The sequence below is a fragment of the Euprymna scolopes genome, chromosome 28 (assembly GCF_053919585.1).
Source record: "Euprymna scolopes isolate OS-2025 chromosome 28, ASM5391958v1, whole genome shotgun sequence".
NCBI classification, from domain to species: domain Eukaryota; kingdom Metazoa; phylum Mollusca; class Cephalopoda; order Sepiida; family Sepiolidae; genus Euprymna; species Euprymna scolopes.
In genome coordinates, this window is record NC_136509.1 from 2,657,733 (window position 1) to 2,678,594 (window position 20,862).

Sequence of the window (20,862 nt, forward strand, 5' to 3'; positions counted from 1 at the left end):
TCTGCGTGAGATGAAACTATTAATAAATAGCAGGATCCTCGAATATATCATGGAATGAACAACATTAAACAAATATATTTTTATAAAGCTGATAGTTTCCTAGAAATTGAAAAACATTAGATTTTGAGAAGAAAATCCCTATAGCACTCAAATTATTAGTTTATTCATATTTTTATAAAAATAGTGTCCATTGCATTTTAAATATAGAACTAACCCAAATGAGATAAATTAATAAGTATTAATAAATACTCAAAAAGTAATATTGTGCTACATAATTCAATACAAATAAAAAAAACACATTGTAAAAGACAATTTATAATTTCCTTCTTCAATCCAGCACCTCTTAGCAGACAATGGTTTTTGTCCTGTTTCTTTCGAATGTTTGCTTTTTCACGCAACGTTTCATTGACTAATATCTTTGGTGAAGAACCGCTGCACGTCGGAATTAATATCAGTTCTTTTTTCACACAATTATAACAATGATCATATATTATTATAATGCTATTTGGAAATTAGGCTACATCAAAAGGAGGTCACTCTTATATTTTTGTGCAGGATTGCCAGATTGGCTATTGTAAAGCAGACACTGACAATTTTTTTTTTGAGCAGTTTGACTTACCAAAATTCTATTAGACTTTTTCAAAGCATAATGTATTAATGAAGAAATAATTACTGAAAAAAAAAACAACAAAAAAAACCCAAACAATCAGAACATTATATAGACTAGCAGGACTTGTGGAAATTCCACAGCGGCATTGTTCATATGCTTTTGTGAATGGAGAACCCGCGATATTATTGTAGCCATTCCGTTAAAACTGTCTCAGAATAAATCTGAGTATTACGGTTTATCTCCAATATCTCTACAGTAGTCTGTGACATATTTCCATTGGATGGACGCTCCGTGCAAACGGAAAATCCACAATATCATTATACAATCCTTAGACAGAACAGATACTACCTTTGGGTCCTAGCCAGAAGACCAAGCAGGTAGATTTTTATTTTCATGTACGGTCCAAAAGCAATATAATTTATTTATTCATTTTTTTATTGCGTTTTTAGTGATCGGAAAATATTATTTATCAAAAAGAAGAAAAATATTATTAAAAAAGTGATAATATACTACGAGCATTAAATAAACACATCTATATACTAATAAATGAATGTTCGTAATATCTATCCTCCTTTTAATAAATAGGATCTCCCGATCGTATCATTTATAATCTAGAAATCGTGACACACGTACGTACGAAGGTTAAAAGTGCTGCAGTATAAATATATCGACTATTCATTCGAAATATTGAACCAATCTTTTTATTTACTCTTCTCTCTTTCTATCAGCTTGGGAGAATTTCTTACATAAATCTAATATATAAAAGGCTGTATGACTGTCTGCATATTTTCACATTCTATCTCCTCCGAAACTAAAAGTCACAAAGCGGCGTTAGGGGTCTCAAATGATTGGAATTTTTACGGTCGTTCTTTTATGAGCGTTCAGTCGGTAAAAAAATCGTTTTTAAGGGGTCAAAATGGTCAAAATTAAAAAAAAATCAATAAACATTTTGTGCATTAATCTTTGTTAAAATTTTTAATCCCTTTATATGCGTGTACCATTATTATAGTGGTAACATCACCAGCTTTGAATGATTCGGTTTTGATTCTAGCTCATAGCACCCAAATATTTTTTTTTTACTTTAGAAATCATGACTTCATAATAATATATATAAAATCTGGAGAAATTAAGATATCATATTTAAGTGTATTGTACCCCTCCCCGCGCTAGTCTTAATTATATTTTTCATATCATCTGCATAAAGAATTACATTTTTAAAAAGGGTGAAAAAATGGGTCCAAATTAAAAAAAAATTGTTAAATTAATATTTGTTAATTTTTTAAATTTTTAATCACTTTATATGCGTGTGTCACACTATTACAGTGGTAACATCACCAGCTTTGAATGATTCGGTTTTGATTCTAGCTTATGGCACCAAAATACTTTTTCTTTTACTTTTGAAATCATAACTCCACAATAATATATACAACATTTGGAGAATTTAAAATATCATATTAAAGTGTATTTTACCCCCCTCCCGCCGCGCTAGTCTTAATTATATTTTTCATATAACCTGCATAAAGAATTACATTTTCAATTTACAAAATCTAATCACTTGGAATGATTATTATTTATCTTTATATGCTTGTATTGAAAAAAGTACCAGGAACGTAATCGCATTATGAAAATAATGGCAGGCAAAGTGATCATATTAGCATATCTTCCCGGTGCTTACAGAAATGTCGAAAAGCCGGGTCACAAAATGTAACATTCGTACGTTATTGCTTAATAGAACACACCTAATTTTATATGTTACTATTCAGAATGATTTCAATTAAATGATAACAAAGTCTGTTTTATCCGCTATTTTCTTACAGCGTCTCTACCACCATACTTTCTTTCAAAGAGAAAAATATTCTTACACTTTAATGTGACCTAAAATGTCTCTCAGATGCTTTTTCTATCACAAACGCCCCAATCTGGAATGCATTAGCTTGTATAGTTTTGTAAAGATGTAAAGATTTTGATGCTCTTATATTTGTTGATGTAAATAAGTAATCGTTAAATATTTAAAGTCGAGATCAAAATAAAATTTCATTAACAATCTAATAAACTGATGACATTAGTCCTTTTTATTTTGAATAAATGTCGCCCCTATTTGTATTTTCTTTGCACACTTTATCTTTTATATTTTATTCTATCCTCTTTTTAAACCAAACAAATCTAACCCTTTTATTTTATTTTATTTTATTTATTTATTTATTTATTTTTTTTTTTTTCGATGTAATTTTATCTTATCTCTCAGACATCTTGACCATTCTTGATTCACTTATTTTAAAAACAATTTCCTGACTAATTTCTTTTTTACCATGTCACATCGACGTAGTAATGCGGAGGGGGAATCCCTATTTAGCTTATTTAGATGACAGAAGAACTTTATTTAAGTACAATACTTAATAGTAACAGCCATGGTAAGGTGCAAAAAAAAAAGTGCCACCTAATTTAACTTTCACTATTCGTTACCTTAATATGCAGTATCTTAGCTGTGATACTAGAGCTATTCTTCCTGAGTGGATGCTATGCTCCGTGCGTTACTTTAATGTCTTCCTATAAATACAAAATACGGAATTCCGATCCGCCATGAACTATTTCTTGTAACTGGAACAAACACCTAACTGCTAGCTACGAAATCCCAATATACATTTTACCTCCAAGACGATTACCCCTGTCTAGCCTGCATGCGAAAAAAAAAAACTTACCTGCCACTCTAAATCCTAATGTAGATCTGTTTCTTGTAAATTAATAACTCCTATCCCTCGAAGGCTAACAATCTGCTCCTTCCCACCAAACCGCCACTTAACTCCTACATTTCACTCCGTTTTGTACTGGAATCTTTAACTTCCAGCCCCTGACTCTCACATGCTAACTGCTTAGTCATCACTAAACATCTATACAATTCTACCCTCTAGACATGCATTGGAGTTCATTCCTATTCCAGTTGGTATTAAACAGCCAAAGTATGTACTCGGAAGCAAAGCACACCGCACTGCATTACACAACTGTCCCCTCTTAGATATCTTTGCAACGCTAATACGAAACTGAACCAATGCTCCTTGCTATGCTAAATGTCCATAACGTTTACTTGAAAGCTGAAAACATCTTCTCTCAATAATAGAAACTCACCTTGTACCTCCAACTTTATTCGCACCTACTAAAACCAGCCCATATATCTATTTACCAAATTACACATGACTGAAAACTTACTGTTTTACCCGTACTATATTGCACTCGCATCTCATGCCCTGCTATCATCTAAAATATAGTTTTGGCACAACTCGTAGTTCAATTCTTAACACCTACTCACACTTTAATATTATACTAGACCCAAGCTCACATGGATAAAAAAAATAAATAAATAAAAATTTAAAAAAAAAGGAAAAAAATGATAAAAAATATATATAAACAAAAGTGAAAGCCTCAAACCACATTATCTCCTAACAAGCCTCCTTACAATCATAGTTGCTTACACTGCATGAACTCTACTCAACCCCTTTATCCAGTAACAATGAAATAACAATATCCCTTATCCACTTTGAGGAGTGTAACTATTTAGCAGATATAACCTCTACAAACTAACCCAATAACATTAACTAACCACGCGGGGTCGCAGAAATACCTGGATTAGATCTTGTTTCTTGTCTAGGGCAATGAACGCCGTTTCCCCACTCCCGACACACCCCACCCCTAAAGCTGGGCACTTGAGAATGCTTGAGTACCACATATGCCTGAGCAATTAGATTGGGTTGACCTTCCTCTGATGGGTTGAGGGTACCGGATTGACAGTTACTGGCTGCTGTTTCCGACTGCACTCATCCCCGGTGGGCTTTCCTGAGGCCACAGTCCTAGTTGATGGAGGGTCAGCTGATGATCTACTTGTGATGCATGTGTGATATTCTGCATAACCTCCTGTTCGGCTTCCCCTAACTCAACTGAAACTCGTTAAAAAACATGATGACAGTACAATCTAAAAATAAGCTTAAACCAGGCTTAGGGTCAAACAAATCCAACTTGCCTCCTCCCTTGAGGCTTGCATTCACAAATATCCGTGGGCTTAGAACTAATTTAGCTGATGTTGAAGCATTTCTCCTAACAAATACCCCGGATATCTTAGCACTAAGTGAGACTAACCCACACTCCTCCATCCCCTCTAACTACTTTAACATGCCTGGATATCTCCCACTCTGCCGTAAGGACTCTGACAGACATATGCACGGACTTGGAGTTTACATTCGTAATACCCTTCCGTTGACTAGAGAAACAAACCTAGAAACGGATGATCAAGCCTTTATGTACTTTAGACTAATCATGCAACACAACATCAGCTACTTTTACTTTCTCTACCGCTCTCCCTCGACCCAATACTGCACCATAATAAAAAAAGTATCTGACAGCATAGACACAACACTCTCCTTCGACACTAGCGCCCAAGTACATGTATTTGGTGACTTTAATGTCCATCACAAAAACTGGCTTGAATTCTCTACTTATACAGATGCAGCAGGCAGCGCAACTCATAGCTTCTCTGTATCTCACTCCCTATCGCAAATTGTTACTTTTCCAACCCGCTTCCCGTATCAGGAAGAACAACACGCATCAGTATTAGATCTGTTTTTGACCACAGTTCCTGATGATTGTGTAACGAAAGCCGACAGCCCACTTGGGAACGCTGATCATGCGGTAATAATGGTTGAAATCGCCCTAAACTCTAGACCCAAAACTGAAGAGCCAGTGCTCAAAACAACGAGATATTATAAAAAGGCTGACTGGGAAGCTATCAGAGATCTTATCAGAGACGCCCCATGGGGAAATATTTTTTCTCTTCCTGCTGAACAGTGTGCAACTGAGACCACTGAATGGTTCAAAACTGCAATCGAAGCGCATGTTCCCATGCGGAAATTCTATAGCAAGCCCCACTCTCCCCAATGGTTTACTTCGACTTGCGCAACTGCCATTGCTCAAAGGCAGCATGCATTCCGCAGGTTTAACCGACATAAGTCCAGTTCAAACAGACAAAAGTACATAGAAGCTAGAAGTAACGTTAAGAAAGAAATAGCGACAGCTAAGAGGGAATTTACGGAAACCACTAAAAAACGCATCGAAGCACAAAAATTAGGAACTCGTGACTTCTGGAAAATCTACAACAGTGTAGTAAATAATGGGCAATCAACAATTCCCCCACTAACCAACAATCACGAGGTTCTTTGCTCAGCAACCGAGAAGGCTAACATGCTTGCCAGTCGGTTTGCCTCCAACTCTACACTGGACCCTCTAAACCACCCCCTACCTGACTTTCCTATGCGGACAGACGCCAAGCTAGACGATCTGGAAATCACCCCTGCTCAGGTGCATGCTATCATAAAAAACCTTGACACTTCCAAAGCATGTGGACCCGATCTCATCCTAGCTGTGCTATTAAAAAAGTGCTCAGCCGAAGTAGCTCCAGTTCTCTCCAAACTCTACAACAAATGCCTTAATGAATCTTGCTTTCCGAGCTGTTGGAAAACTGCTTCTGTAGTACCAGTATTCAAGAATTCTGGCGAAAGAACTGACCCATTAAATTATCGCCCTATTAGCCTCCTCCCACTTTTTGCCAAAATATTTGAGACCTTAATTAACCATGCTCTAGTCCAGCACCTTACAGATGCTAAACTTCTGACCGACCATCAATATGGATTTAGACAAGCCCGTTTCACGGCAGACATCCTCACTGTAATCTCTGAACGCATATACCATTCACTGGACAAAGCGGGAGAGGGCAGAGCGGTAGCTCTAGATATATCTAAGGCTTTTGACAGGGTATGGCATGAGGGTCTCCTCAGGAAGATTAGATCTTACGGTATCACTGGTAGAATACTTAACATAATTAAATCCTTCTTAGATAAGAGAAAAATCCAGGTTGTCCTCGACGATCGTACGTCTAAACAATATAATATAAATGCCGGAGTGCCCCAGGGATCTATCCTTGGTCCTCTGCTGTTCCTGATATTAGTAAATGACCTCCCCGACAAAATTGCCTCTGAGATGGGTATATATGCTGATGACACCACACTCTATAGCAGGCACGATTGGAAAACAAATGAACATATATCTAAAGTAATGGCAGAAACACTAGAGGATGACCTCAAATCAGTAGTGGAATGGGGACAAAAATGGATGGTAACGTTCAATGCCACCAAGACAAAACTGGTTTCATTCAATAATTACAAGAAACCTTCTCTACCACCTATAGCAATGGCCAACAACTCTTTAGCTGAGAGTACGTCTTTCAAGCTCCTTGGCCTAACGTTCACAGGAAACATGAGCTGGAACAATTACATCAAGGGCATTGCCAGGGCCGCTGCGAGGAAGGTGGACTCTCTCTACCGTGCTAGAAAACTTCTAACACCCGAAAGTATCCTGTACCTCTATAAGGCCACTATTCGCCCATGTATGGAGTATTGCTGTCATATTTGGGCCGGTGCATCGGCTACTAGTCTCTCGCTCCTTGACAGGGTTCAAAAGAGAGTCGCAAATCTGATAGGCCCTAAACTGGCATCTAAACTTCAGCCTCTGTCCCATCGTCGAAACGTTGCATCCCTCTGCCTGTTCTACAAGTATTATAATGGTGAATGCTCTGAAGAACTGCAAGCACTTGTGCCCCCACGACGTGAACACCCTCGACAGACCCGACAAGTTGCAAAATCCCACCCCCACACTGTAGAGATCCCTAGATGTAAAAGATCTTTCTACTCCAGTAGTTTCTTCCCCAGAACTGCTAGACTTTGGAATTCCATTCCAGGTCACTGCTTCCCCAACTGTACTGACATGCATAAGTTCAAGTGCAACGTGAACCAACATCTCGCTGCCCTAATCTCTACTTAGTACCCCAGTAGATGTTTCCCCTGATAGTAGCCCCCTACACCAAAGTGGCAATGTGCCTTGTTTGGAGTGAAAATGTAATAAAAAAAATATTATACACTAAACTGCTTTCACATATGTGTTTATTTTATTTAATTCCTCTCTAAGAGGTTAAATACAAAGTTAGGTGAACTTTTGAAGTCAGCCACTAGGATACGCTCAATCCGTCCTATAGAATCAACATAGAATCAGGTCCTTCAGCGTGCATATATGAGAGTACCTCAGCTAGTTTGCAATAAATTAAACTATTCTCAGAGAGAAAGCGAAGCCTGGGATAAATAAATGTCCCAGAAGCAAACAGAAAGATATCGCAACAAGACAAGCACACATAAATTGTCGAACCGATTGTCAAGAACGTATCAGCAACAGGTACGGCCATCTACTAAAACTGCGCCTGATAAGTTTCGAATTTGTTTTTGTATGTATAAACATAGTGTTGTATAGCTGAGTTGGGAACGTATTTGTGTCGCGGAGCGACACCAAATAAACGTACACGTGTATAAATCGTAGTTTGTATGGAATGTGTAATATCTGTTGTGTTCATATCATAACGGACCATATATGCATAACTATGTACGTTGTATTTGTTGTATATATGACAGTTGTCCTCAGATTCTTAATGACTTTTTAACCGCGTGTGATTAATCTAGGTGTTGGTGTGTGCGTGTCAGAACATATATTACATACACATAAGATGGCATGACGACATGCCCGTTTCTGCTATTGTTTCTTCTTGGAGGTTTGTCAACCGTCCTTGGGAGAGCTGTAATCTGTTTAAAGGAACACTTCAAGACAGAACCAAAGACGATGTGAAGTGTTATGTATTTTATTCACTCCCAGGTATTCGTCATAGCAGAAGGGAGTGATCGACGATCTTTGGTTTGAGGGGGTTCTTCTATCTCCATTCTCAGACCCCCTCCCTTCTTCCTCATGGAAATACCCGGTTTCAGCCTATCTGTCTTTCTCAGTATCTCAAACCCAACTACTACTGTACTTGCGAAAACCAGAACACGTGACATGTGACACGGCACTTCCAGACGCCATTCAGATACTTTCTGGTGCAAACTGATCGGTCACAGAGTTTAACAAAGTTGGACAACCTGTCAAAACATGACGATTTAAATCTCTGTTGTTCACTCATCGTTAGATAGATACCTAATTATATAGACAGATAGACAGATAGATAGATAGATAAATAAATAAACACACGGATAATTAGATGAACAGATAGATAAACAGACGCAGATAATTTACTGCTTCTGGTATTTTCTAATAATAGGACACTTATTTAGACGTATGTTATTCACCTGTTTTATCACCAACGAGTTTACCGATACGCGCATGGATTGAATTGGTTAAGTTTGACGACTGGAACGCTAAGTGACTATCACCAAGAAGATGGAGCTCATCAAAATTATATTTTTCGTTCGGTCTTTCTGCATAGATCCACGTTTCTGCCGGATTTTGTTCCATGTATTTAAACCTGTGACAACAAAATAAAAAAAGTAATACATATCAGAACAAGTACACGTCGAGGCATTATACCAGAGAAACGAAAAAGGAAATAAAAAAAACATTGTCCAGTAATTCTATTTAATAAAGAGGTTAAGCTCAGAATAGCAACAAAATATATATAGAGGTTTTTATTTGTCTTTCTTAGCGATACTCTTTGAACGAATTCAATTATTTATACGAAAGTGCATTTTTACCTAAATGCCAATTGGGAATAATTTTCCCTTTGACCAATTTGGTACCCCTTAAATGGGGAGCGGCATATATATATTATTTTTAAAAACACGTGTTTCGTCGTCTACGACTCATCAAGGTGGCTGAATCTAGCGAGATTCGAAATCAGGACCCCATGATAAAAAGCCTAAACCTCTACCAGGGGACCACATCGCTCGACTACTGAATGTATCGCGTTTTTATGTAGATGTTTTTATTTGTTTTTTTTTTGTTAGCGATACTCTTTGGACGAATTCAATTATTTATATGAAAGTGCAATTTTACCTGAATACGAATTGGGAATAATTATCCTTTTAACCAATTTGGTACCCCCTAAATGAGTAGCGGCATATATATATATATATATATATATATATATATATATATATATATATATTATTTTACAAATATAATTATCCACTGAACAGAATATATATATATATATATATATATATATATATATATATATATATATATACACACACATAATATTAGCACTCAAGTAATAGCATTCAATTTTATCATATACATTGATAAGGTTTTTAAACATATAGCGTTGATGTAATATCACCAAGCAAGCCACAAAAATAAAAACCGTAAAAGACAAATAATAAAATCTCAATACGTGTAACCTTCGACGTAAACCTTAATCTAGGCGAAGGTGAGTGGACTCTGATTTGATATTTTTAACATTTTTTTATACGCACATTTGCTAGTTCGCTTCTTCCAAGCTTTATCTTTGTTAACCCGAAAACCATTTCCTTCTGCATTATCACGCCACGTCCTTTTTTTAATTTCACGTACGTTCCTGCAAATTATCGCCTGATATTTTGAGCTCTTCTGGATTGAATTTGTCTTTGATTGTTTTGTCTCAAATAATCCGCATACTGTCGCTCATATATACTAGCAAGCCATCTTACTTAAACATTTCTATTTTTCTTTTTTTAATCCCAATGAATTTCTGGGAGTGTTTTTTTTTATATAAATCAAAATTCATTTTAAGTATATTTCGGTTTAGATGTACAACAGATCAAATCACGCGGATACACGGGTTTTTATATATACATTTGTTGTCTCGATAATGACGAAAACTCACAGAATAAGGTCCAGGATGATATATATATTTGTTGATCCCCCGACAAAAGGAGGGTGGACCTGTAATTTCACCCTTGTCCGTTCGTTCGTTTTTCTGTCCGCACATTTCTCAATAACTACGCTTTTGAATTTTTTTTTTTGAAATCTTGCACAAACATTAAACATGATATCAGTAAAAATGTAACAGAACAGACTTTCCGAGAAAACTCTGGTTGCAGCCCTAGGGGTGCCTTTTAGGTTAAAATGGCTAAGATTGACAATTTTGTGCTTAGAAAAAAAAAACTTGATGCCTTGGATTTTTATAAATTTTTCTGAAAAGTTGTAACTAACTGATTTCTATATAATTTTGTTTGTCTGTTCTTCACGATAACTCTTGGGTGTGCCTCAGGGGCTCATTTAAGGGCTACTAAAAACACTTTTTTTTTGGATTATTTTACCATATTTGTCCCAAATTTTCTGTGTATATTTATTTAGCAGTTTTGCATGGTGTTAAAATCAAATTTAAATATGTTAAGGGCCTGTGAACTTTTGGGGATAAATGAGGAGAGGGTCAAATGATGGACTTAGTCATTTCTTTTTTTTTCATGATGCAGAATTAAATTTACATATGTTAAGTTTAAGACCTAAAACTGCACTGTTTGTTCATTTTCACCAGGATTTGACGTCCCCTGATAATTTTGAGGTTAAATGAGGGGGGAAAACGCTGCATTTAGTCATTTTTTATGTCTCGTTCATTGTGCACTCACTGGTGACCCTGCATGCTTCACTTGTATATCTTAATTTGGATTTACAAGGTTCGTTAAAATCTAATAATGAATAATATTAATCTAATCTCGATTATTCGTATTATTTGGAATCATCGGACTACTGTTCTCATCTTGAGTGTGATTTTCATAACGTTTCGGTCGATGTAGCCTCCTGACCTTAGGTGTATATTATCGAACTCTAGAATGTTTCTCTCGAACTCGGGAACTTGGATGGAATTTCGAACGAAACTCTATATTTGCTTCACGGGAGTAGCATGCTCTTGTTCCGTCTGAACTACCGAGTTCGACAGAAATATTCCCGAGTTCAACAAGATACACCTGAAGTAGGTCGGAGGCTACATCGACCGAAACAATGTAAAAAACACACTCAAGAAAAAACAAGAGTCCGATTAATCTAAATAACACGAATAACTACTCCACATCTCAAAAGTTCAAAAGTGTAATCCCTCCTTTCTTCCCCCCCCTCTCTCTCTCTCTCTCTCTCTCTCTCTATATATATATATATATATATATATATACATATATATATATTAGCAGGGAAAACCGACGTTGCCTGGAATTGAATAAGGATTAAGGGTATTCCACACTTATAAGACATTTATTGTCATCGAAATCGGTGAACCCATTTTTCAATTAAATCGATTGATTGCCGCTTTTAGATCACCGAAACGAAGCTTCACGTGCCTCCTCACAGAGTTTTAATATACAATACATTGTAGATTACATTGAACTGTCGAGAATCTGTTGATTTTAGAAATTATTTTTCTATAATGTGTTGCACATAAGTTTAAAAATCGTTCAAGCGAAAAATTAATTCTGAACACGCCATTGTCTCATAAAAATCTACTGTTAGATTTATACACTGGACACTTCTTCATGTGTGGTAATAAAACTTCTTAAATTTACTTCTGTTAGGTTGTTACAGAATTTACTTTACTAAAAATCGAACCGTTTTTTTTTAAATCGGATTTTCCCCTATTATTAATTTTCGATACACCTTTAAGGCATTTCAGTATCAAAATTATCTAAGAACATTTCTGACATGTAAAATACATGTGTGTGAATTAAAAAAAAAACTAACTGTTTCAGAGTCCATAGAGAACGAACACCCACGCACACAGACAAATTAAAACACACAAAGTTGAAGTTTTAAAGACATGTATTAACTATTATATTAATTTTAATTTACAGCAGTGGTATAAGGCTTAGATAAGTATTAATAGAATTACCTTATCCAAACTTAATATTTATATTATAAAATATAAAAGAATTCATGTATTTTTATGAGCAGAGGTTAATTTTAAAACTTTTTGTTTCTGCAATAATTTTTGTTTCTTACTTTTATTCATGATTATTTATAATTTTCAGTTATTCATGTCATTATTGTAATAAAAAGAAAAAAAATGAGCCGAATGTAAAAAAAAAGCTTCTTACCTATCTTGTACATTGTTACCGTCGACAAATATTTCTACTTCTGAAAGAGCAGCATACTTTCTGGTCGCAATCAGCTTTATCGTTAAAGAATCGACAAGCTTCATAACCGGAAGTTCTAAATAGGCCCCGGCAATTATTTTGGTACTGGGAAGCACATAGTTGCTCGTAACAGCAAAGGATTTACCCGCATAAATGGCGTTGACCTGAAGAATATTTTATAAAATAAAAGAAAATTTTATAAATAAACAAACTTTAGCCTTGCATTACAATAAAAATATTGGCCTTCGTTAAGGTAACACTTCTTTATTTAAAAAGCCATTCGGCGGAAATGACGTCACAAAACCTTCAGGGTACGGACGACTAATACTGTATATAATGTAGTATTTTTTCTTAAAGCAAATTTAGAAATAAAAGTTGTAGTTTTTGTTTAAAATGTTATAAGAAAATAATGACCGTTATAATAATAAACAATATGTTTATGCACTGTTTTTTTTTTAATCAAACATTATGTGTTGGATTTTTCTTACATCAAACATAAACATAGAGCTATGATAAAAATACTTTAAAAATATTTGTTTTCCAATAATATGTTTCTTAACTGTTTTTTAATAACAAAACAATAAAAATAATATTTTTTAATACAAAACAGCTTGTAAAGATTTTTTAACAAAATCTCGTTAGAGAAAAACGGTTTATAAATATATTTTCTAACAGCTTTATTTTCTGTTTGATGAAAAAATGACCAACACTTTTGATTTTTGATTAAAAACATTTCATAAAAATATTTTTATAATAAAGATTATATTCTTGTTAGAAACCATCAAATAAAGACTGTTTGAATAAAACGTCTATTCTTATATTTGCTTCATAAAAGGCTACATTATATACAATTTTGGGCATCTGTAACTTAAAATTTGTCTGACGTCACTGCCACCGAAAGAAATGCGATTCATAAGGAAATATTTTTGTGATCCAAATGTTCCTACATTTACTGTTTATACATTTTCAGGATTCTTTTCCCGAAAAGACAAATGTTATTATTGCCATACGCGAATCCGTTTCTAAAATATTTTACATTTTAAAATTAAAATCAAAATAGATTGTAATATTTCTAACTTTCAAAATTTCTTCCCTTTGAATTAAAAAATTTTTTTTTTAACATGACTTAACTTTTGTTTTCACTCATTTATTTACTAAACTATAGGATTGGTCGGTTAATACTCTCCGTTAACCCTTATGAGTTTAAGAAATTAGCAGTGAGATCCGACGTTGCCTGGGATTGAATGAAAATCAAGGAATGTGTCACATTTCAATACTTTTATTGTTATTGAAATCAGTAAAATAGCCTATTTGTCAATCAAAGTGAATGACTGCCTTCTTTAGTTGGTAATTTGAATGAAAGTTTGAAATAAACATGTCAAGTATCGTGGTTTGATGGTGTTCTAGACGGAAACATTCACTTCGAATGAGCTACTTTCTTATCAAAGAAACTACTGCTGATTTTATACACCGGACACTTATGCTTGCGCATTGATACACCTTCTTAATGAGATGTTAGGCTATATAAACGTGTTTAGTTTGTTCCAAATCTGCCTGTTTCTTCCTTATTATGATTTTTCGATTATCGATTTTCTGATACTTATCGGGAGTATTCCGATACGAAACTTATAAAAGAACGTTCCCAAACACATCAGGTACATGTGTGTAAAATTAAAAAGAAATCGGCCCAGCTGTTTTGGAGTCCATAGGGAACGAACGCACACGCGAACAAAGATATAAAAAGTGCCTTTTATATATGAGTCGAGATAAACAAATCTGGGATTTTGTCAGAAAGAGAAAAAAACAAATAATAATTTGTTTGATCTCAATTGCTGTTATATATCTATCAACAACGGAAAGGTTGTTTTTAAAATCTCTGTTGAGCTAGATGAAGAATGGGGGTCAAAAGTAAAGGTCACCCCCAGGCATTGTTCGACCTGGGTGACTAATCATGCCCAATTGGTAATAAGTAAAAACCTCAGTGCAGGGGGGGGGGTGAGGTCTGGTAGAGATAAGCTCTAAGGGAAAAGAAAGAATAACTCCAGAAAGGTGGAAGGGGAATTTGTGATTTGATAAAAACGATTGTTTTTTTAGAGTTAGTCCTTTTTTACTAGCTGGCATTCGAGGCGTCCACATCGCTCTCACATCGCCTGGGGGGGCGAAACCCTCACAGAGTTAAGTTGAAAAGCTCTTGTTCTTAGCTGGGAAAGATCGGTCGACCTGGCCTAATAGAAACCAGTAAGATGGCGAAGAGCGTGTGCGGCAAAAAGTTGGAATTCAAAGGAAAGCTGAGGGGCAACGTGACATTTGGAGGTCGGACATGCAACTCCTTGTAAACACCCCAGATATCTTAGCATTAAGTGAAACTAACCCACACTCCTCCATTCCTTCTAACCATTTTAACATGCCTGGTTATCTCCCATTCTGCCGTAAGGCTTGGAGTCTATATTCGTAACACTCTCCCTCTGATTAGAGAAATAAAACTAGAAACAGACGGTCAGGCCTTTATGTGCTTCAGACTAAATAGGTACCATAATATTAGCTACTTTCTCTCCCGCTCTCCCTCAACCCAGGAACTGTACCCTAATTATAAAAGTCGCTGACAGCATAGATATAGCACTCTCCATCGATATTAGCGCTGAAGTACATGTATTTGTGACTTCAATGTCCACCACAGTAACTGGCTTTGATTCTCTAATTACACAGACGTAGCTGGTAGCACAATACATAGCTTCGCTATATCCCATTCCCTATCTCAGACGGTTACATTCCCGACACGTTTCCCAGACCAGCAAGACCGACATGCCTCCCTTCTAGATCTATTTCTGACAACAGTTCCCGATAATTGTACAACAAATCCCCATAGCCCACTCGGGAATGTTGATCACGCTGTGATAATGGTAGAAATCAGCATAAATTCGCGTCCTAAAACCGAAGAACAACTACTCAAAACAACGAGGTATTACAAAAAGGCCGACTGGGAAGCCATCAGGGAACTCATCAGAGATGCCCCATCGCAAAATATCTTTGCTCTCCCAGCTGAACAGTGTGCAAATGAGACCACCGAATGGTTAAAAACTGCAATTGAGGCACATGTTCTCACACGGGAATTATATAGCAAACCTCACTCTCCTCAATGATTTACCTCTGCTTGTGTAGCTGTTATTGCTCAAAGGCAGCATGTGTTCCGCAGATTCAACCGACATAAGTTCAGTTCAAATAGACAGAAGTATGTAGAAGCCAGAATTAATTGTAAGAGAGTAATAGCGACAACTAAGACAGATTACGCTGAAACCACCAGGAAACGCATTGAAGCACAGAAATTAGGAACCCGTGATTTTTGGAAAATCTACAACAGTGTAATAATTAATGTGCAGTCAACGATTCCCCCACTATCAAACAATCATAAGGTTGCTTGCATGGCAACTGACAAGGCAAATCTGCTTGCCAGTCAGTTTGCCTCAAACTCTACACTGGACCCGGCACGCCACTCCCTCCGCAATCTTCCTTTGCGGACAGACCCCCCACTAGGCAATTTGCAAATCACCCCTTCTCATATGCATGGTATCATAATAAACCTATACACCTAAAAAATATGGTGACCAGATCTCATCCCGTGTGTGCTAATAAAAAATGCTCTGCTGAGATTGCTCCAGTTCTCTCTAAACTTTACAATAAATGCTTTAGCGAATCTTGCTTTCCCGACTGCTGGAAAACCGCTTCTGTGGTACCAATCTTCAAGAACTCTGGTAAAAACACTAACCCACTAAATTATCGCCCCATTAGACTCCTCCCACTTTTCGCCAAAATATTTGAGTCCTTAGTTAATCAAGCCCTAGTCCACCACCTAACAGCTGCTAAACTTCTGACCGACAAACAATATGGATTAAGGCAAGCCCGTTCAATAACAGATACCTGTAGTCTCTGAACGTATATACCGTTCACTGGACAAAACAGGAGAGGGTAGAGCGGTAGCCCTTGATATATCTAAGGGTATGGCACGATGGTCTTCTAAGGAAAATTAGATCATATGATATCACTGGAAGAATACACAATGTGATTAAATCCTTCTAAAGTAAGAGAAAAATCTAAGTTGTCTTCGACGGTCGTACATCTAAACAATATAATATAAATGCGGGAGTACCCCAGGGGTCTATCCTTAGTCCATTATTGTTCCTGATATTCATAAATGACCTCCCTGATAAAATTGTTTCGGAGATGGGTATATTTGCCGATGAAACCACCCTCTAAACAAGCATGAGGGGAAAACAAATGAACACATGCCTAAAGAAATGGCAGAATCACTAGAGTATGACACCCAACCTGTAGTGGAATGGGGACAAAAATGGATGGTCACATTCAATGCTGGCAAGACTAAGCTTGTTTTCCCTCAGTAACTACAAGAAACCTTTTCTACCACCAATAGCAATGGCTAAGAATACACTGCCTGAAAGTACTTCCTTTAAACTCCTCGGCCTAACGTTTACAGGGAACATGAATTGGAATATATACATTGAGAGCATTGCCAAGGCTGCTGCAAGGAAGGTGGGCTCTCTCTACAGTGCCAGAAAATTACTTACGCCTGAAGGTATCCTGTATCTTTATAAGGCCACCATTCGCCCATGTATGGAGTATTGCTGTCACATTTGGGCTGGTGCATCTGGTGCTAGTCTCTCACATCTGGACAGGGTTCAAAAGAGAGGCGCCAACCTGATAGATTCTGAACTGTCAGCTAAGCTTCAGCCTCTGTCTCATCGACGAAATGTTGCATCCCTCTGCCTGTTCTACAAATACTTTAATGGTGAATGCTCTGACGAACTGCAAGCACTTGTACCTCCTTGACGTGACTACCTCCGACAAACCTGACAAGCAACTAAATCCCACCCCTTTACAGTAGAGATCCCTAGATGTAAGAAAGCTTTTTACTCCAATAGTTTCTTCCCCAGAACTGCAAGTCTTTGGAACTCCCTTCCGGGATACTGCTTTCCCAACTATACTGATATGCAGAAGTTCAAGTGTAATATGAACAAACATCTTTCTACTCATCTCCCTTAATAATGCCCCCTGCAAATTCTCCCCGAAAGTAGCCCCCTACTTCAAAGTGACAATTGCCTTGTTTGGGATGAAGATTGAATAAAAAAAATGTATCATCAAAAAAGCTAGGACACGCGGATGCACTGTCAAGGTTGATTCTAAAAAGAAATGAAAGTTTCGAAGAGACGGTAATCGCAGCCCTTAAAGATGAAAGCGAATGCTCAAATTCAATGTGCAATATAATCCGTGAACTCCCGGTAACTGTAGAAGATATTAAAAGAGAAGCTGGAAAAGACGTTTTCATAAAGAAAATGAAAAATCAAGTAGGACGGATGGAAAGAAATAAAAAGGACAAATTACACCTTTTTCCATTTGCGAAAATGTACTCATGTATGCTGATAGAATCGTAATTCCACAGGTATTATGAAGAAAAATGCTAAAGGATGTCAGTTAGCAGCCCGAGATCCGCCGGAAAAAAACGATCCCGTGGCCGAAGACGGACTTGCCTTGGTCACGTTTGCATATTGATTATGCCGGACCCCTAAATGTTTTTTTTTACTTAATTGTAGTCGACTGTATCTCCAAATGGCCGGATATATTCAAGATCAGAATCCAACATCAAGGAACACTGTAAGCGCGCTTGACGAAATTTTCAGCCGGTTTGGTGTATCAAAGACCATAGTGAGTGACAATGGTACAGCATTCACAGGTTACGAATTTAAAGAATTCTGTAACTCACTGGATATACAACACATCACGACACCTATTTACCATCCTAGGTCGAATGGTTTGGCAGAGCAATTTGTGGACACATTTAAGCGGGCATTAAAGAAAAACATGAACATTGGCACAGATGAGCGAACAATACAAACATTTCTAGCGATCTACAGAGTAACCCAAATCCAAAAAATTATGTAAATTCATCGCCTGCAGAACTTTTGTTCGCCAGAAAAATTAGATGCATTTTCGATAGACTCCTACCGGATAAAAAGAAAGTTGCTAGAAAAGAAAACTTTAATGTAAAGTGCTATTTCTCAGGAGATAAAGTTTATTTTTAAAATTTTCAAAATCGGAAAAATCATTGGGTGGATAGTATCATTAAGAAAAGAATTGGAAACATGGTCCATACTATTCAAGAGCCAAGTTTTGTCTGTGAAAGAGATATTAATCAAATCCGTTCCAGAATTTCGGAAAATACAGAGGAACTCCCAATGAAAACGTTGTGTGACAAATTTGACATTCCAAAACCGGTGTGTATACACGGACCCATGAATGTATCCCCTGAGCCTACCATACGGGCTGGACAGAATTCTTTACCGCAGGAAACTCTGACCAAAAGGAAAAGCACACGTTAAAGGAAAGTCGTCAGGCGTTTAAGCCCTGATCCTAAACGGAAGCGGTATTAAAGCTAAAATCGGGAAGATTTCAGCTTGAGGGGGAGGTGTTATAAGGGACATAACTACCCATCGAACCGGATACGAAACAGTATATAAAAGAGCTGCCATTTTAAGGTAGGGCGTCTTGTCTTGTTTGCAGTCTAGTCTTACGTTGCAATCTTGCAGTCTTGCCCTGCAGCCTAGCGTCCTACCAGTCTCGCGTCTTACACTCTACAAGTGTACTCCGGTTAACCAAGCTTCCCAGGGACGAGCGTTTAGCTCTCACACGCTAAGTTCCTTTTTCTTTACCTTCATTGACATTTATCTAACTTCAAAAGCAAATAGCCATTTTGTATTTGTATTTGTATTATTGCGAAACCTTATTTTTGTTACGCATCCTACTCGACGTATTTTGTCATATTATTATATACCGTTGAAACAGGATGCAACAGTTACAGATTAACCTAAAGTCACAGGGAGCTATGTCATAGGAAAGGTTATAAACTATTTTGAATCTATCTTAGTCAAATAGTCTTTGAGAAGGATGGAGTATCCATGGGACAAACTTGGCGCAAACCTTCCGCATTTTCAGTTCCTCACAAATAATTGTGTACAGTCCCCACACTGACCTCCAAATGTGCACATTTTGTCTCTATAAACATAGGACTGTCATTATCCATGAAATTCTTTATTTGGCCAATCATCTCTTGTGTTCTGAATTCCTTACACTCCATACACTCGTCAGCATCCCTAAAACACTCCCTGCCTTCCTTAAATTTCTTATTCCACTCAGAAACGGATGCTCGATTCATGCAAGATGGTCCAAAAGCAGTTTTAAGCATTCCATAGTTTTTTGTTGCATTCTTTTTACAAGGTTAAAACTGAATTTTATTGCATATCGTTCTTTCAGATTGTATTTTTGAAATACACGAGCTGTGAAAATCAGGCTTTAGCAAGGTGTATTCCAACTCCTGCTGGAGCTATTCCTTTGAACCTGAAATCATAAAAATTGCTCGGTCATTTAAAAAAGGTGTGCAGCCATAACATACTAAAGTTTTACGACAATTGTAAATGCCTGCATAAAAAGTCTGCAAAATTATTAGAACATCTCATATAATTATATATCCATTGTACGGCAAAAGATCAGTTTGTTGTAAGAAGAAAGTTTAATGAGATTATAAAAAACCTGTTTAATTTACCTTGAATTTCGACGGGAAAGACGGGACCATATAAAGACGAAGATTATTGACGAAATATGTTGTGTTCAAAGCAATGGTTAATGTTGTTGACCCAATGTGTGCCATATAGTATTGCTCGATGTGTGTTTGAAATGTCTGGTCAAACAAATTAGCAATGCCAAAAGCTGTTGGAGAATTGATACCATGTCTATGGCGTCCCCGATCGTAGATGGGTGCGCTTGACTTCACCTGGTAAAATAAAACAGAAAAGTATATATATATTTATTTATTTATACATACATATATACACACATATATTTATGTATAAGTATATGCACAATTATACGGCTATTATTAATATTTTTTGAACAGAAACGTCTAAATCTAGATAATTAGAAATCCAAACAAAATAAGACATTTATAGTTTTTTTTTATTTTTGAGAAACGAATGTTTTGCTCGAAATATCAAAAAATACAGACTCTACGTAATAGTGAACAATTTGCTAAAAAGCAAATAAGGTTTTAAGATAAAAGTATCGTATCATCTCATTTTAATTTATTTTTACACCATTTCAAACGACTTTATTAAATACTTACATAACTATTTACCAACAAGAACCTTATCATATCCTTATATATATATATCTATATATACATATATATATACATACATATATGTATATATATATATATGTGTGTGTGTGTGT

The 20,862-nt window shown here is 36.4% G+C and overlaps 1 protein-coding gene across 1 annotated transcript in view; it reads right to left on the bottom strand.

Annotated features, from left to right (window-relative positions):
* The window catches only part of LOC145249431 (uncharacterized), a 911,941-nt gene that overhangs the window by 609,831 nt on the left and 281,248 nt on the right, over positions 1–20,862 (bottom strand). Inside the window, exons 33-35 of the mRNA XM_080110989.1 lie at positions 20,177–20,404; positions 12,529–12,731; positions 8,815–8,990 (exon numbers count right to left, since the gene is read on the bottom strand). Of these exons, the coding sequence (XP_079967115.1) occupies positions 8,815–8,990; positions 12,529–12,731; positions 20,177–20,404 (607 nt within the window). The remainder of the gene's footprint in view (positions 1–8,814; positions 8,991–12,528; positions 12,732–20,176; positions 20,405–20,862) is intronic.